Source organism: Dama dama, chromosome 6 (genome assembly GCF_033118175.1).
Source record: "Dama dama isolate Ldn47 chromosome 6, ASM3311817v1, whole genome shotgun sequence".
NCBI lineage: Eukaryota > Metazoa > Chordata > Mammalia > Artiodactyla > Cervidae > Dama > Dama dama.
Window position 1 is genome coordinate 45642706 of NC_083686.1, and position 19229 is coordinate 45661934.

The window sequence follows — 19229 nt, forward strand, 5'->3', positions numbered from 1 at the left end:
TGAGCACTTTAAGCTGTTAGCATGCCATTCTCTGAAAGTTACTTTTTCATTAATTCAGTTAATTATCTCTAAAGCCACACTGTGGGCTTGGTATTGCTTCAGATGATGTTAAGAGGTTATGTGTTTACTCTTGTGGACTTAAAAAATAGACAAAAAGGCAATGAGGTAATTACAAATAGTGATAAATGCTTGAAAGACAATAAAACAGGACACCTCAGCCTTCTGGTAGTTCTTAGTGTGAGTCTGAGGAGCTTACAAGCAGGTATAATGCTTCAGCTTCATTAAATAGATTTTATTACATTTACTTTGCAAAAGCTTATTTTTGTTAATACTTTTGTTTATACTTTGCTTCTTGATTGTGCCTTGATTGTAGTATTATAGTTTTGAAAATTGATGTCTAAGTAAGTGAACTCTTTATGACTTTTTTGCTTTTAGCCTGGCTCATTTATTGAGGAAAAAGTTTCATTATTTTACTGTACATTGTTACAGTGTTTTTTGTTTTCCATCTTAAAGTAACTATTAGTTTCAGTCTTTTGAGATTTTGTATATATATATATATATATACATATATATATGATGTACATATATAATATCCCAACTTTAGTGATTTTATGGACTTTGTTTATATGTATGCTCAGCCATTGTCCTTTCTGATTGAAGAACTCTAAGTTTTAGAATGTTTACATACAGACTTCTTAATCTTGGAGTTATTGTACCTTTTTTTTTTTTTAAGTGCTTTAACCTTCTCTTACCTATAAGGAATAAAATTGCGTGGCTTTCTAAAAATGTTCTCAATATGAATTTGTTGTACATAGTATGTATTTCCATTCCCTTTATACTCTTCTGTATTTAGACCTGTATCAGGGAATCATTTCTTTAGGAATAGGGAAGTAGGCTGCAACATGTGGTAGCTGGGACCTGCACTTTGATGCTAGAAAGAACTGGTTTGGAAAGTGGCACTTACTCTGAACATTGATCAGTTCACACTCTCTAAACCTCAGTTTTTACCTCTCTGAGATGAGGTTAATCTCTTCCTTGCAGCATTGTTTTAAAAATAAGAGCAAGTACCTTAGTATGGTTTTTTGGCTATAGTATTTGCTTAGTGAATGGCTGTTGCTACTAAAATCACGTTGTTACTGTTCTTCCAGGGTCTGTCTTTGTAACCACTGCATCTCCAGTGCCTCTCACAGTGCTCTCATCTGTTTTGTGTTCGATAAATGTTTGCTGAATGAATGTACCTTTTGGCTTTTGAAATTCTTGAGTAGTAAGATGATAACATTTCAGAAGACATAGTCCTCACTGTTCAAAACAAGATTCCTAAGAAAATGAAAGTGTTTTGTCTTCTAGAGTAAATAACAGACATTTTTTTCCTGCAGGGGCAGTGTGATAAAGTACAAAAGATAGTAAATCACTGTTTGAAGCTGAATGACTTTGAGTCACTTAAAACCTCTCTGAGCCTGAAGTTTAACCACCATACTCCCTACTTTATTTTTCTCTTAATCTCAGGAGAGGAAAGGCTGACTGATCTCTCTAGGTACTCTCCAGTCCTGAAAATCTATAATTCTTTGAAAACTGAGCTGTGTAAGTCAACAAAAACATCCTTATTTTCAAGCTCTAAGTAAAGAAGTTCTCAATATTGATTTTTATTTCCGATCTAAAGATTGACATTTTTAGTAAAATATTTTCTTTATTTTTAAATTTTTAAAAACTTACTTTTTTTTAATTGACGGATAGTTGCTTTACAGAATTTTGTTGTTTTCTGTCTTTAGTTTTTTGGTCCTAGTTTTTCTTTTTTGGCTTCTCTGAGGTTTGTTTGTTTGTTTTTTGATAATTGCTATTTAGTTTTGAAATGTAGATGAGATACAAGTCTTTTTTTAAATCAAACTTTATTTCTTTTAAGTTGTAATGTGCTTAGATTTACTTCTAAATGTCTTTTCTCTCGACCTCAAATTTAGTTATTCAATAATAGTGAGTTACTTTGGTTGGGGTATAGTAGGAGTAGAAAATCCAAATGGAAGAGGTCAGGACTTGAGGGTTTTAAGTGAGAGTGTAGCCTTGTAATATTTAAAGAAATTCAAGAGAAAGTGAGCCTGGGAGAATCATAACCAGAAAGCTGCAAATATTTGTGTGTATGAGGAACTTGGAGTTTACTTACTCAGTTATAGCAGCAATATTAAAAGTTACCTAAAACTTTTAGAACTCTAATTTATTCTGTGTTTGGGATTTGAGCAATTGTATTCACTTACTCTGAATCATAAGATGAGAATTGCAGTGAAGATGTAGATGAAAAATTAGAAAGATGCTTCTAACATGTTGCAGATAATGAAAGCAAAACAAACTTAAAAGCATCATAATGAAATTTTAGAGAAGGAGGGGATCTTGAAAAGTTTCTGGTAAACAGATGATGAACTAAATGTATTCTTACGACATTATTATAGACTGAAGGTTTAGGAAAATCAGTGCTAACTTTTTTTTAAAAAGAAGCTATCCAATTGCTTTATTTCTATAAATACAACATATTTATTAGGGTATTCATATGTTCAAAATAAGTATGCACCTGTGACACAATCATTATAAACAATGCCATAAACCTAACCATTGCCTCCAGTAATTCACTCCTTTCCTCCCTCTTTTTTTGTATGTATAGGTATGATGAGAACATTTAACATAAGATCTACCCCCTGCATTCTTTTCCTCCCAGCTTTATTGCCCCAGTGGCTCAGCTGTAAAGAATCTGCCTGCAACACACTAGGCGTAGGAGATGTGGGTTCGATCCCTGGGTTGGGAAGATCCCCTGAAGGAGGGCATGGTGACCCACTCACTCCAATATTCTGGCCTGGAGAATCCCATAGACAGAGGAGCCTGGTGGGCCACAGTTCATAAGTTTGCAAGGAGTCCGACGCAATTGAAACGGCTTAGCAGGCATGCACATGCACACACAATTGACACATAACACTATGTAAGTTTAAGGTGTACAACATTGATACAATTTATATTGTATCAATTGATAAACATTGATATAACATTGATACAATGTACCATTGATACAATTTTGATACACACACACATATATATATATATAGCAAAACCCATATGTTCTCTTTTAATCTTTACAAAAATCTATGTGGTAAATATCGTGGTAACATCTAATAACTAATTGTTGAATGTTCACTGTACACCAGGGATTGAGTTAATCAGCTTACCTGTACTATGTCATTCAGTCTTCCCCAAATCCCAAGAGTAGACATTCATGTTATTCTTGTTTTAAGGATGAGAAAACTGAAGCTCAGATCAAACTGAGATCCCACTGTCTACAAAGCTAGGCCATAGTTAGAACCCAAGGCTTAAAGCTCCAGATCTCGTATTTTTTTTTCCACTCTTTGATAAGGATACAAAATCAGTTATTTTTTTATGCTTTATTATAGTTTTTTTATATCAGGAAGCCAGGGCTATTTTAGAGGCTTTGAAGGAACTTAAAAGATCATTATTTCACATGATAGGAAATTCAGGTCCATAGATTGTCGATAATAATTTACCTAAGTTTATCCAGTTGATTTATAAATGGTAGTAATGTTCAAGCATTTAATATCAGCTTTTGCAATACTTTCAGTTTTTTGGCAGATTTAACTTTCCCATTATTTTTTTCCCTAATAGTTAAGCAAATGTGTATTTCTTGAAAATACAAACTCACAGTAAAGGAAGGAGGCCATAAAAGAAATAAAGATGCAAGAAAACAGTGTATTTTAATTAGATTTTATACTGAGTTTCAGTTGGACAAATGAGAGTTGATATATTGCTTTTGCTTCTGTTTTACTTTTATAAAAACAAAAAAATCAGTATCCCTGTATTTGAAAAATTATCAGGTTCTCGCTTCCTAATAAATAAGTACATATTATTTCTGATAAAGTTTTTATTGTTTCTAATATTATACCCTTCCTTAAAACTTGTATATTCACTCTTAGATTGAGAATGTCATGTAGTGAGTTAATGCATTGTAGAAGGGACAGGAACTCTCACTGAAGGTAGAGTTGGGTTTTCTGGATCTAATGCCAGATACTCAGTTTGCAGTTTTTTGCCTTAATTCCTATAAAGAAATAGGTTTAACCTCTTTCAAATCTTACTTCAGTGGGAAAGATTTCATGTAATGAAATGTGGGAAAGGGATCTCATGTAAAAATTTTATGACCAGAAGAATATATTTATTGCTGTTTCATTTAAAAAAATACCTTAGGGTTGAAACTTGGAAAACATTCTTACATAAACTAAATTACTACCATTAGTGTGAATGACACTGATTATTTGTTTTTAGTTGAAGGGAGACCCTGATGCTGGGAAAGATTGAAGGCAAAAGGAGAAGGGGGCAACAGAGATGACATGGTTAGATAGCATTACCAACTCAGGGAACATGAATTGGAGCAAACTCTGGGAGATAGTAGAGGACAGAGGAGCCTGGCGTGCTGCAGTCCATGGGGTCACAAAGAGTTGGACACAACTTACCAACTGAACAACAACAACTAATAAAACTTGTCAAGGCTTCCCTGGTGACTCAGTGGTAAAGGATCTGCCTGCCAATGCAGGAGATGTGCGTTCAGTCCCTAGGTTGGGATGATCCCCTGGAGAAGGAGATGGCAACTCACCCCAGTATTCTTGCCTGGGAAATCCCACGGACAGAAGAGCCAGATGGGCTACAGTTCATGGGGTTGCAAAAGAGCCAGACACAATTCAGCGACTAAACAGTAACAACGTGTTACTAATTTCTCATTATAAAGGAGGATAATGCAAAAAAGCAAACTTTGATTCTTAAATGTGCAGAGATAGCACTGGGACTTTAAAGATGTGCTAGACTTCTTTAAAATGTGTTTTGCTGAGAGCTGACCGACATTCAGTTCTTTCTGAATATTTAGGACATGGTAGTGATGTGGTGATTTGTAGAAAGCTTTGCTCATCTTCCTCAGTGTCTGGTCTGTTCTTACCCTACGCAGTGAGTTCTTAATTTCAGACACTATTTTTCAGTTCTACAAGGTACATTTGGTGTTTTTATGGTGTAGTCCTCTTTTGAAATTCTTCATTTTCCCCCCATTTTGTCCATTTTCTACTATAATTGAACATACTAATCATAGTTAATTTAAATTCCTGTCAACTAACACCAGTACTTGCATTATCTCTGGATTTGTTTCTGTGGGTTTTTTCTTTGGATTATTGGACATATTTTCCTGGTTCTCAAAGTTTTTAATTTTATGTTAGATATTATAAATAGAGTGAAGTAGAACTTCCAGAAGAAATCTTCAAAACCAAGGGTCCCATCGGTCCTCTTTCAGGCAGATCTGTTCAGTTCAGTCACTCAGTAGTGCTGACTCTTTGTGACCCCATGGACACCAGGCTTCCCTGTCCATCACCAACTCCCGGAACTTGTTACAAACTCCTGTGCATTGAGTCGGTGATGCCATCCAACCATCTCATCCTCTGTCGTCCCCTTCTCCTCCTGCCTTCAGTCTTTCCCAGCATCAGGGTCTTTTCTGATGAGTCATTCCCTCGCATTGGGTGGCCAAGGTATTGTAGTTTCAGTTTCAGCATCAGTCCTTCCAATGAATATTCAAGACTGATTTGATCTCTTTGTATTCCAAGGGTCTCACAAAAGTCTTCTCCAACACCACAGTTCAAAAGCATCAATTCAGGCAGATAGGGTGAGGAGAAATGATCACTTTGATCTAATCAGAGATTGAGCTAGGTTGGACTGGTAAGTGAGTCATCGTCAATACCTAGTTTTCTGTTTCTTGGTTATGGCCCTTCTAGACTTTTGATTGAGGCCTAGCAGGTCTTTGCCTCATTTCCTCAGAAAGTTGTATGTATCCTCTGGATATTTTGAGTTTAGATTTTATGCATGTTCAAGTGTTTTCAGGAGTATACCAATTTTGAGTTTGTTGCCGATCCTCCTCCCTCTAGCAAAATTTGTCTCCTAAGTACTGAGAGACTATGAGTAATCTTTTTCTGCCTGTTTGTCTTGGTCCCCCACCCTTCTATGCTACCCCAGAAGTCAGTAATGTCTTTTGGGAATGTCTCTTGCATTTTAGGGTACATCTAATTTCCAGTCCACTGAGCCAGGCTGTGCAATCTGTCAAAGCTCTCTTGATTTCCTCTTTCCTTAGTAAGAGTCCCACTGGTTGTGCCAAACCTAATCTTCGGCTGATTTCTCTAAACAACAAAGAAAGAAAATGGTTGGTACCTAATCATCAGATGATTTAGAAAGGGTGCTTTCCTTCTCTGGATTTTATTTCATCTAGGCCTTGTTGCTTCCCAGAATGTTCTGATGTTTTAAAAATAATGTGTGTGTGTGTGTTTTTTTTTTTTTTTTTGGTTTGTTTTTGTTATTTCTTCAATTTATCCATTTCAATTTTTGGTGGAAGTGTTGGCTTGATGTTCACATCCTACCCAGAAATGGAAGTCTCTAGTTTCCTTGACTTTACATAAAGAATTGTGCTGTTCTTTGCATATTGGGAGGGAAAGAACAGTGTGATTATTATTATCTTGCTTTTTAACATTTTGTTTGAAATTTCTTCATATTTGGAATTAAAGAAATCATATTTTAAGGACACGGTATTCATTTTATGTTAGTGCCTTGAATGGAAGGATTTAAAATTGATTTCACTTAATTTAGATGCAAGTGAAAGTAGTTAATGTTTGCTGATCCCAGGTAGAAAGCATGTTTGGTTTGGAAATCTCAGTTTGAGTCTTATCATACATACCCTTATTGGTATGTGACCTTGGGCAAACCATTAACTTTTGTAAAATCTGTGTATTTAATCTGTAAAATAATGATATACCTCAATTCATGTTTAGTTGCACAAAGCAAGTTATAAACAAAAAATACATTTTGGATAAATCTCATTGAGACTTAAGAATAGAGTAGAATGAGTATTTCCTAGACCTCAGCTGGAGAAAATTTTAGTTTTAGATTAAGTTGGCTGTTCAAGGCCAATAGCTGAGTTAGTGGTTTAAAATACCTTGCATGTCATAGAGGTGTTATCCAACAAATTACAAATTCTTTACAAATTTGTAGCTTCATTGAATAATGGAGAGAGCATGTTACTGAAATCCTGGATGTTTCAAATCCCAGTTCCATCATTTCCTAGTGTGGCTTTAAGTTTCTTAACCCCACTAAGACACAGTTTTCATTTGTAAAATAAAAGTTATACAAGCTGCCTTCTAGGTTTATTGTGAAGATTGATTGAGATAACAGGGAAAACAGTTAACATGGAGTCAGATCCAAAGTGAGGATCACCAGATATGATTCCTTACTCCTTTGTTTCTCCAATTGTCATTATAGTCAATTAGCAGTATTTTTCCCCCTGCCTGCTCTGAAGTAATTCTTCCTTGTGAAGTCATACAGCTTTTTAAAATCTCTGATAGTAATATGTTTGACTATTATATAGTCATATTATATATATATATTATATATACAAGCTATATATATATTAGCTTAGTGAAATTCATTTGTCTTATGAACAATTTTTCTAATTTTCTTCTGTCGTTTGAAACTCAGTTTTAGTTTTCTGAGATGTTATCAGTATTTTCTGAAAAGTTATCGGAGACTTGTGGATAGCCCTTTAAATTTGTGTGCAAAATTTTTATATATAGGTGCATAAATGCCTTTTTCATCAAATCCCATAGTAGTCAGGGTAACCTTAAGAAGTCAAGAACCACTAGCCTAGTCATAAACTCTTGATTAAATTGTGCTTAAAATTAATATTTGTAGGTCACTGCTCAGTACTAAGTTAAAGGGAATTTTTGATATACAAAATATTTGCAGTTGTTTAGCTTATCTTCATCTGAAAATAGTATTTTTAACAAACAGTATGAAAACGATTTTTTTTAATATACTTTGGTGGATATTTAGCTTCTCTAGATTACATAAAAGTTAATATTCACAAATTATATTTCTCTTTACATACCGTACTTTTTATTTATTATGGTTTTGAAACTTTTTATTTTGTATTGGGGTTTAGCCAGATAACAGTGTTACGATAGTTTCAGGTGGACAGCAAAGGGACTCCACCATATATATATATATATATATAAACCATGTATCCGTTCTCCCCAAAACTCCCTCCCCTCCCGTGTGTTTAACATAACGTTAAACAGAATTCCATGCGCTTTACAGTGGATCCTTGTGGGTTATCCATTTTAAATATAGCAGTGTGTATATGTCAATCCTAAACTCCCTAACTGTTACTTCCTCTATCCTTACTCCCCCTCCCCCCAGCCGTAAGTTCTTTCTCTAAGTCTGAATATTCACATAAATTTTTTTGAACTATTTTTCAAGTCTTTATTGAATTTTTTTACAATATTGTTATGTTTTGGTTTTCTGGCTGAGAGGCATGTGGGATACTAGCTCCCTGACCAGGGATTGAACCCACAACACCTGGATTGGAGGGTGAAGTCTTAGCACTGGACCACCAGGGAGTTCCTCCTCACATAAAATTTTTAAAAGGGGCATTTAAGTACAGGAAGGGATGTTTTTGAGGAATTTAATCATATTCTAGCTTGTCTTTTGGTGAATCTAGATTTTTCATGTATTACAATACTGAGATATGCCATTTAATTTTCTGTATATTATTGCAATATAAAATTTATATTAATCCAGGACAGAGATAAATCAAGTAACTTTCTCTTAAGATAATCCATTTAAAATTTTGCATGCTTGCTTTCTAATGACTTATAACTAATAACATTTTTGTTTCACTTATTTTAATGATTTTAATTTGCACAGATGTCAAAAGATAAGTATAGTTCTTGTTTGAAAAATACTTAAAAATTTAAAAAATTATGAATACATTCAAAGCATTATTCTAGTTAAAGCTTAATTAATGCATTATAAACTTAGGAGTTTAAAATTTGTTTTAAATAAGAAATTAAACATTTAAAATTGCACTCTGAGCTCTGTGATATGAATAAATCCTATTCAAAAAGCTTTAATTTTAAGTTTAAATAGTTGAATTTTTATAAATAGTTATTAGTGAGCTACTCATACATTTTGTTAAATATTTTAGCATCTTATATTCTAAAGACTGATAAAAATGCTCTTTCTTTGGGGAAAATTCAGAGGAATTTTGTTACAGCTTCCACATTTAACATTTTTTCTTTGGTTTTAAGTACTTAAAAATCCATGAGGTTTCTATTGATCTTATCAGCAAGTTCTAGAAAACCAGTTCTTTGAAAAAAACATTGTGAGTCAGTGAATAATTGGTAATGAATATACTGTTATGGAAGAGTGGTAACAGTGGTAACAAAGTGGGGAAGTAATACAGGGAAAACTTTCTAAATGATTTGCTGTCCTGAAAGACTTATTTATATCTAATAGTGCATAGTTCATTTATGAGGAATAATAGCATATTCATTAGTAAGTATAATATTTAGAAAAATTACAAAAATGTTTCTTCTCATAATAAATCAAATTTGAATTTTCAGAGAATCCTAATTTTCAATTGTAGTAGCTTACTATATCTGGGTGTTTCATATGTATTTTTCTATTGTAAGCTTACTTTGATTGCTTCTTTGGAAATTGATAGGGATTTATCAACCTAATATTAATTGTTGATCAGTTGTTATTTAATTAGCCTTTTTGTGAATTATCCAGGCTGTTTACCTCTTTTGCATTTTTCATGGTTGATTTACTTCCACAATTCTACCAAAAATTTAAAAGGAACCAAATAGAAGCCAAAATTTCTATCCTTCTATTATTATTACTTGTTATTCAAGTTAAGTCTGTTTAATAAGTCCATTTATAATTGAAATGATGTTTTTTAGTTTGTTATTTTTTACTTTAAAGTTGCAGAATGGTTATATTAGAATTAGTTCACCAGTGAGAAAAATACAGTTAGCAAAGTGTTGAAATGAGGAAATGTGTGGAAAAAAAAGTAAAGAGAGCTTTGTGAGGAGGGAGGGGGTTCAGAGTCCAAATGCTTAGAGCGGTCCTTTTTCCAACTAAGTTAGTTGACATGATGTTATTTTCATAAAAACCTTGTTTTGATTACATGGTGTGGATTGGTGGTCTTGGTCCTTTTAACTAAGGGTAAAAATCCACGATAAAATTAGATTTCTTGTTGATCATCTTTTGCAGAAGGGCTGAGGATTCATTGGTTAAGAACCGCTAACCTGTCCTCTAGCCTCCAGGGTGTGAGCACTGAAAAGGATTAGGGCCCACTGTAGGGAAGCTTGCACTGAAGCCTGCACTGCCCTTTCCCCTGTTCTTTCAGTTAAATAGAAGATTGTTAGTTCCCATGACTATCAATCTGGTGCTTTTCACAAGCACCAAATTCTTTTAAGAAAATTGATTATTTTTAGATCCACTGGCCTAGAACACTGAAAGATGATTTTTTTTTTTTTAGTATTTTCTGTTGATAGACCCTATACATACTGTTTTTTTCTGAGGCATATTAGTTTCCTTTAATTTATGTAGATTTGGTGATCGATAGAAATACTTTAAAAAATCAGGGACAGGTTTTTATATGGTTAAGTTTGTTTGCTCAGTAATAGAGTTTGGCAGTGTTTAATCTTACATTTTGTTATAAATAGCTATCTGACAACCCTGTGGACATAAACTCTTCACTTTTATTTCTAGAGTACTCAGTAATAAGGTACTTTCTTCTCACCTTTAAAGGCTTTTAAATAGATTTTTATAAATGCTAGTGTCATTTTTTAAAATCTCTGCCAAATTGGTGTTGTATTTAATCGTGAAAATATATTTTGATTTTGTTAACTGAAAATAATTGCAAAGTATTAAACATTCTCAGTAGTTAAAGCTCCCCCCCCCCCATTTAATTTGAGCTTTTGTTGTTACTAGCAAATAATTTGTGGCACAGTTTCTTTTTCTTTTTTAATGACTGCTACAATCTATATACTTGTCATCTTAGTGTGCTAGAAATGTTCCACTCAGATCAAGAGTTCCTTTCTGGTTTTGTATGTTCTCACCTGCTCCTCACTGTAAATCATTGAGATGTCAAGTGCAGTGATTAATTAAGCTGCACGTGCATGTGCTTTTTTTTTTCACCTGTCAAGCAGGAAAGAAGTCTTATATCAATAGCAAGATTAGATGCTGCAGATTCAGAGCTATTACTCCAGACTGTCAAGTGTATAAAAATATTTTACATTTAGATGCTTATTTGGAATATGGCATGCCACCATTTGTTTGGTTTAGAATTCTTAAATTTTGTAAGATACATAAAATCCTGTCATTAAACTTCCAGTTAGAAGCAAAGGATAAATTTGGCATTTCTACATAAATATTTTGGAATTTAAGGTTCATACTTTATACTTGTCATTTATTCACATATGGGTAGTTGATTTGAGTTATTTAAAGTAAATATTTTAAGTTTCTAAATTGATGTGTGTTTGTGTGTATGTATCAAATACACCATGAGATCCATTCATAATGTTTGTTCTTGTTATAGTATGGGTTTAAATTTGTGATAAATGATTGTGGAAACTACACTTTTTTTTTCTGTGTGTAATGAGTATTTGCAGAATGTAATGTTAAACTTTTAATTTTTATATATTAATATGAAACAACAGACTTGAAAGCTTGTTCTCCTCACTCTACTTCTTTCATACCCCCTGCCCCCTTTTTAAACATCAGCAAAAGTAAAACCTCAAATTGTATAGTAATCTTAATCTATTATTAAAAGGTCCTAGAAAGGAAGATTACAAGGTAGATTCAGGTTTTGAATCGGTTTTGCCATTGGTTTAGCAGCGGGTGGGCAGGCAGATGCCTGCTCAGAGTAGAACCTATTGCCATTTTTCACCATTGATAGAGTAGCCTTTCAGAGTCAATGAGCTCTGTCAATGTGAGCTTGTCAAGGCTACAACTTCATAGACCTGAGAGGCGGTTTGAGAGGTCAGCCCTTTTCAGGTTCGCTGTGATGCAAATGAACTTTAATGCTTAAACAACTATTGGAATTTTTATGTCTGCTCCTTGTTCTTTTTTCTTCACAAAGTCATTGACGAGACATTCAGTGCTTTTTAAATTGGAAGTTGCATTGTGCTAAAGACCTAGTACAGATTTACGGAGGGCTGAAAGCAGTTAGATCATGTTCTTTTCATGGTGCGATTAGAATCAAATCGATTTCCCTACAGCCTTCAGCATTCAGATGGCAATTTTAACAAAGCTTGGGGGCTAGACAAGGGACAAAACGACTGAACTGAATGTTAATTACACTCTGCAGCCTTATTTTCTTTTGATTTGGGGCTGACTGGCAACTAAATTAACAAAAAGTGTGACCATAACTGCTGCCCTATTTTCATTTAAAAGGAGAGCTGCCTCTAAAAGGCTATCTTTACAAAGAAACAAGTGAGGTCTGCTGATCATTGTTAACAAGGGCACTTTTTTTCCTTTAAAATTCTTGCCAAAAAAACTGTTCAAAAAAGTAATGTAATAAATTAGTCATTGGCATATTATTACCCAGGGAGTTAGCTGAGTTTCTGATTTTTATGACATAAGCTTGGAAAATGTAAGGCAGTAAGTGGTAGTTATGAATTATAATTGGCACCTCTGTGACTGTGGTGTGTCTTTAGCATGTTCCACATGCTAAAAGGTAATATGGTAACTAGATTACAGTAGATACTTTAAATAGATATTAACCATTTTATTATGTAACATTAGAGTATTCAAACTCAGCTTGACCATAACAGTTTTTCACCTCGCTCATCCTTGTTTGATAGGCAGATTTTCATATTTGATGCTTAGTACTTATGTGGTTGTGCCACACTGATGGAGCTGGATGCTGCTTTCCTTTCCTGGCAAGGACGCCGCAGCTGCAGCAAGTTGCGTTTGTTCTTGCGGCAGCACTGTCCTGTTTGCACCTGCAGCTCTGTCAGTCTCATCCTGGCACCTGGCGCGGTGGATTGTCCTCCTCTTCACTCCTCCTCAAGCAAGGAACAGTTCATGCTGCATAGTGGGTGCTGCGAAGATCAAGTGACCTTCAGTGTAAATTTCCTAGTTGTTCCTTTAACAGTAGTATTAAATAAAGTTTGATTTTCAAATAAAACCAATTTAATTTGAAAACCAACAAAAATGGTTGGATTAAATGCAGTTTTGCCTCTGAAAATCTTTGTGGAATAATAAATAAGCTTAGCTTTTAAATTTGGACATTATTTTTAAGTATGATATAAAAATTAGTTTGATTTGACACAGATTGATATTTTTTATTAACTTTTAATCATTTCCTTTTTTAATTTAGACTAAAGACCCTTTTCATTTTGTTAATGTATAAATAGCTTTGTTTTAAAATATATATTAAGGTATTCTTATTACTACTAAATATTACAGAAATATTTTTGAAAGCAATGGGGATTTCAATTTGTATTTTTTGCTGGATAACATTAGCTTTTTAGACTTAAATAAATCAGAGACTAGTAAGTTTGAAACAGTTAAAAAATACAGTGCTGAAAACCAAAACCATATCTTTATCAAAACAGTACTATTTCTGTTCAGGCTACTGTTTAGTGCTAGAGTGTTGCTAGTGTTAGAGACCACTCTGTACTCAGCCACTGTCTTATACCTCTCTCCTTTTCACACAAGAAACAGCTGCAAAGCCAAGTTTTTCTAAAACCAGTCAAGAGTAAACTTTTTTCTCATTTGTCTTCTAGACACGAAGATCGATTGAGAAGTTATTAGAATGGGAAAACAATAGGTTATACCACAAGGTGAGTACCACAGGGAGCAGCTTCGTACTGTTGGGGTCTGAACTGCACAGTATGGAAACAGATGCTTTTGTTGAACTGAAAATATGAAAGATGGACAAATGGGTTAGTCTGTGTGCTGCAATAAAGTAGAGCTCATTTTTCTTCTTTTACTCTCCTACTTGTCTAGCTGTGCTTGCACTGGAGACTGAGCAAAAGGAAATGTGAAACGAATAACATGATGGAATATGTAAGTTAAAGGGCTGTTTTGTGAGTTTCTCTATTAAATGATCATTTATTTTGCTTCTGATCTTATTCTTTCCATGATTATTAATCAGCAAAGGTGTCAGAAGCTTAATCTCCTGAGTGCAAGGATTTTCTACGGTTCACAGATGCATGGTTTCATGTGCAAGACTGATTTATAAAGTTATGAATGACTTGAAAACAAGGCTTCACTGTGTTCTGAAAAATAATAAATTAATTGCCAAGATAAAATAGGCTGAACATGTGTTGATGGAGTGTGAAATTTTAGATGCTGTATAAAGAATAACCACAACTTTGGTTACGCAGCAAGTCAGATATGGCTTTATATAATGCTAATCAGGTTTCCAAGTATGGAAGAAAACCTTTCAGCCAAGCCGCTGAAGCTTAAGAAACCTTTAGCCTTTATAGATTCTAACTGCCCATACCTCAGTGGCCTTTAAAGAATCTTTCAAAGTGTTGTTGGAATATTATTCTGTAAAAATTATCTTAAAAGTAACAGGAGATAAGATGTTGCTCACCCTGTGTTTATTCTTTAAAAGATATCTAATGGGTATGTGTATACAGTGAATTTTAGAGCTTAGAATGGGATTTAATTTACCAACTACTTGATTTACTTGAAAATTTTTTCTCAGTTTGAGAAGTTCAGAATACTATAGAAAAAGTATGAATCTTTATTCTCCTTTGAGCCTGGGTGTTTTATGTTAAATATGAAAAGATTAATATATGAAAAGAAGAAGATCTGAGCACAGAGTTGAGTATCTAGCACATCATTTCTGACAGATTTTTGTCTATTCTTTGACATAGTATAGCCATCATAGGTAGCATGTGTGTGTGTGTGTGTGTGTGTATAAAAGATTAATGAAAACAGTGCCTGGATACTGGAAATAGTTGGAAATTATCATAAAATCATTTTTCTCTATAGCATTTTCTCTTTCTTTTCGTTATCACACAATCAAATACCATTTCTAGCCTTGAACATAAAAGATGTCTTTAAAATGTCTTTTTTCATAGAATAGCTCTATTCAGTGAACTAAATAATGTATTTATCATTATCTATTATATCAAACATGTTAATTTATGATGGTAAAAAGGCACTTGATACTTTTGTATAATAATAAAAGCACATTCAAATAACTTGTTTTGAGATTGACCTATGAAAATACTAGGCTTGTATTTTCATCATAGATGAAAACTCACTGGTGAGAGAGTTTATGTATTTTGTGAGAAGGGATGGATATGTAAGTGATTTAAAGGATTTTGTGAAAAAACATTTGCTATATTTACAAACCCAAACACTCAGCTTATTAATAAAATAGAAGCTTTTACTTATTTATTTAGCACACTTCTAAATTTACTTTGGAAAGCAAAACATAAAAGTATTCCTAATACTATTATTTCCAGATAGAACTATAAGATCATTCATTCATAAAATATGCTCATTCTATTTAATGTTTATTTTTATGATGTTCTAGTATTATTTAAAATAATTTAACCTTCCAAAACATTCTGAGCTTATGTGCTCTGTAAAATATGTGCTCTTACTGCTCTGTTAAATTGTCGTTAATTTTTAGATAAACACTTTTGTACTAAAGCCATTATATTTTCTTACCATCATAGAAGGTATCTAGAAGAATAGTTTTTAAAAAACTTAAAAATTACTTTAAAATGTATTTCTCTTCAGTTTTCTTGGTGTGTGTGTGTGTGTTTGTATGTGTATTTATGACAGTTGAGTGGAGTAAAAACAATTTTAAAAACTCCCTAAAAATAGTTTTGCAAAGTTAAGATAGAAATAATCTGTATATCTGTTTGACTTCACAATTTCTTCAATTTACAGAAATTTCATTTGTTAGTTAAAGGGAAATATTTCTCCTTGATTATGTTTTGAATATTGGTGTAAATCTATGAAATATACCAAATTTTCTTTTATTCAGATATGGCAGAAGAAATGAGAGAAATGGTTAACTTCTTTGTATGGCTTCTGAAGGGAAAAAGTTTGTAGGATATATTCTTTTAAAACTAGTAATAATTTAGATAGTTAAAGATATCTTTTACTATTCATTGTGCAATATATACTGGAAAATATAATTTAGTCATCAGATTTTAGAACTACAAAGAATCTTGCCATCTCTCCAGCCCTTTCATTTTATAGGTGAAGAGACTGAGAAACAGAGGACTCTAGCTCAAATACAGCAGCTGGGTAGGAAGCTAGTGAACATTGTATGGGCAAATGACAGGTCAGGAGAGCGGCACAGGGGCACCGAAGGATGAGTCAGCCAGGGGAGGAGTATGCTGGAGCCACGTATAGAAATACCTTCTTTATTGAGACAGGCCAAAAATCAGGAGAACTAAAGAGTGAAAATGAAGATTTGTGGCTCAGATGGTTAAATGTAGAAAAGTGTCCAAACCTAGAGGTCATATCAAGACAGTTTCTAAAAAGACAGGAGTTCCTCAAACTGGAGACTGTTCAAATTGAATAATTTTTTGTTTAGCATCCATTCCATACAGAGTTCAAACAGGGAAAATTGATTATAATTTAAGACAGTTCCAAGTTTGGAATAAAAATTAGCTCTGGTCAACTTGTGTCTTTCTGTGTTACTGTGTTATGTTTTTTTATTGATTTTCATTTAGTTTCCTAGTAAAAAGTCCTTTGGAACAGATATTAACTTTTAATTTTGCTAGCCTAACATTTAATTCTGCTAACCTAAAAAGAAAAGAATGTTCTTAAAAAATTAAGATAGAGAGGACCAACACTTTGTCTAGAGATAACATGTCCTGGTACAGTAAAATGAGAACAGCTCTAGAACCTAAAGACCCGTGGAACTGGGCTGTAAATAAAAGGGAGAAAGCCCGTGGAGCTGAATATTAGGGTCAGCTGCAGCCACCATAGGGGAGTAGAAAGGTCAAGGCTTTGGAGTTAAGACAGTCTTTTGTTCATATACTAACTCCATAATCTATGGTGTTATACTTCTCAAATCATCAGGTTTCTCCTCTGTAAAGTGAGTATGATAATACTTGCCTCATAGAGAATTGTCGGGATTAAATAGATGCATATAGTATGAAATACTTGGTATGTAGTTAGCTTTCAGTAAATGCTAGCTCTCTCTTCTCATTCATTCATGCATGCGTTCTCCTCTTTGTCAGAGGCACTATAAAAATTGTTTTAAGTGATGAAATATAACTGAAGTTTTTTTAAGATAAAATTTTAAAGAAATCCTTTTAAAACTTGTTTTCTCCTTCTGCAGGTCATCCTCATAGAATTTTTACCAAAGACACCGATTTTTCGACCAGATTAGCATTTACTTTATTTATAGAGACTTTCCAAGTATGTTGTCTTTCCAATGGTGCCTTGCTTGGTGCTCTCCTGGTGGTGACATAACATTGGTTCTACAGAATCGTGTGGTGTTTTTTTCTGTTTTTTTTTTTTTTAAATAACCGCATGTTCTAAGTGTGCATTTTTGTCAAACTTTGCAACAGTTATTTCATACAGATGTTTAATACTTAAGTTATTGTGCTCTTTTCTGTTATGTATTCTGAATTTCAAGGATTACTTTTTTGTATTATCAAAAAAAAAAATACATTTGAACTTAGCATAAAAAGTGGCCAGCTTTTTTATTTTACCACCAAGGTATACACAGTCCTTTATTTATTAATTCCTTAATATAGAAAAAGACCTTTGTAAGGCTCTACTTATCTATCATTCTAGTAAGCACACTCTGTATTATTTCTCTTGCTTTTTAAATTTATTGTCATTATTTTAAAATAGTGTTTTCTTTCATAGCTTTTTGAACCATAACATATTCCTTCTCATACAATTCCTAATGCTATGTTTACAGCAGAAATATCTGTAACATTATAAAGACCTGTCAAAAAGTTTTGAAAGTATTTCTGTCTTCAAAAGTCGTAAGGCAGGATTAAATTATTTTCATTAGAATAGACAAATCAGTGAATGATATGCATGCATCTAATGTTTACTAGAGCTCAGGATCACAAAACATAGTAGCATTACAATCTGTATATTTTTGATCAAGGTATTAATAATAGCCTTATTTGGGTTATTTTTTATTGTTTTATCAAATCTTATGTACAAAAGTATAGGAATCCTAGAAATACTCTTTTAAAAAATTTCTAAGGAAAATATCTCCCAATCTAACAGCAATTGTAGAATGCATATGTGCTTCTGAAAAGTTTTTGAAAGAAAACAAACATTATAGAATTAAACTCGTGTTTAATATCCCATTGATATTTAAAACAGATTATTACTAAGAAATGGAGGGCATATCTAGTACTGTTTTAATCCACTAGTTTGCTTTCAGTCCAGTTGTGTATGCTTTTTTGATTAAGAGTATGATACACAAGTTTGAGTCAGATCAGTTTGTTTCTTTAAAATATGTACAGGCATACTTTTTTTTTTTCCTCCTCCTTTTGGTTGTACATATCTCCATGCATTTAAAAACTTTCTAAATTTCTGAATGGCCTATGTGTAAATTTTTGTTTTTATAAACCTTGAAATTATACAAATTTTGTGTGTGTATACAACATGTTCCATACAACTGTGGTATCGAGCAATAATGTGAATAACTTTTGAAATTATATAAACTATGCTTAATTTGTATTAAGAATTGGTACCACTATATAATACTTTTTTCCTTGTATTAAATCTTTTAAATACCAGTTTCATTAATTTATATACCTGTATTTTTAAAAACTATTTCTTTGTACTTCTCCAAAGTACTGTAATTCTATGTGAATTTGAATAGTTTAATGACATATCCTATATCAGATATTAGGAACTATCTTAAAAATTAGGATTTTTGGAGAAGGGTGTGTCCTGAGATTTATTTGTTTCCTTTGCTTCCCAAAACACCAACTTGGATTTATAAAACACTTTTCCTATGAAGAGCTCAAAAGTACAGAGAATTCATACACTTCTCATTTTATTTACTTTGTGTCTTGGATATGTCCTATCCTTAAAGTAGTGCAAATTAAAAGATAATGCTATTCAGAAACTCTAGTTTTCCTCTGTGGTTTTCCTGTGACAAATTATCTTATGGAGAACACTAATTTTGCCTCAGGAGGATTCCAAAAGAACAGAAAAATATGACTGTGTAGACTGTGCAGCACAGTTTTCCAAATCTGAAATTGTGTAAATTTGTGGAGCATCATGTTAATCAGCTTTATAGGAAGAACTGTATCCATTTAGGCATAATTCTTTTCTCCTATTATTCTTCTATAAATTGTAATTTTAACATTACTATATTCCCATAAGAATATTAATATTTTTAACAGGATAGT

General features: G+C 33.0%; 1 protein-coding gene across 1 annotated transcript in view; it reads left to right on the forward strand.

The window, feature by feature from the left end:
• The window catches only part of CHIC2 (cysteine rich hydrophobic domain 2), a 55471-nt gene extending 36528 nt beyond the window's left edge, over positions 1 to 18943 (forward strand). Inside the window, exons 4-6 of the mRNA XM_061145947.1 lie at positions 13641 to 13697; positions 13864 to 13923; positions 17180 to 18943. Of these exons, the coding sequence (XP_061001930.1) occupies positions 13641 to 13697; positions 13864 to 13923; positions 17180 to 17230 (168 nt within the window). The 3' untranslated portion in view covers positions 17231 to 18943. The remainder of the gene's footprint in view (positions 1 to 13640; positions 13698 to 13863; positions 13924 to 17179) is intronic.
• The last annotated feature ends 286 nt before the right edge of the window (positions 18944 to 19229 follow it).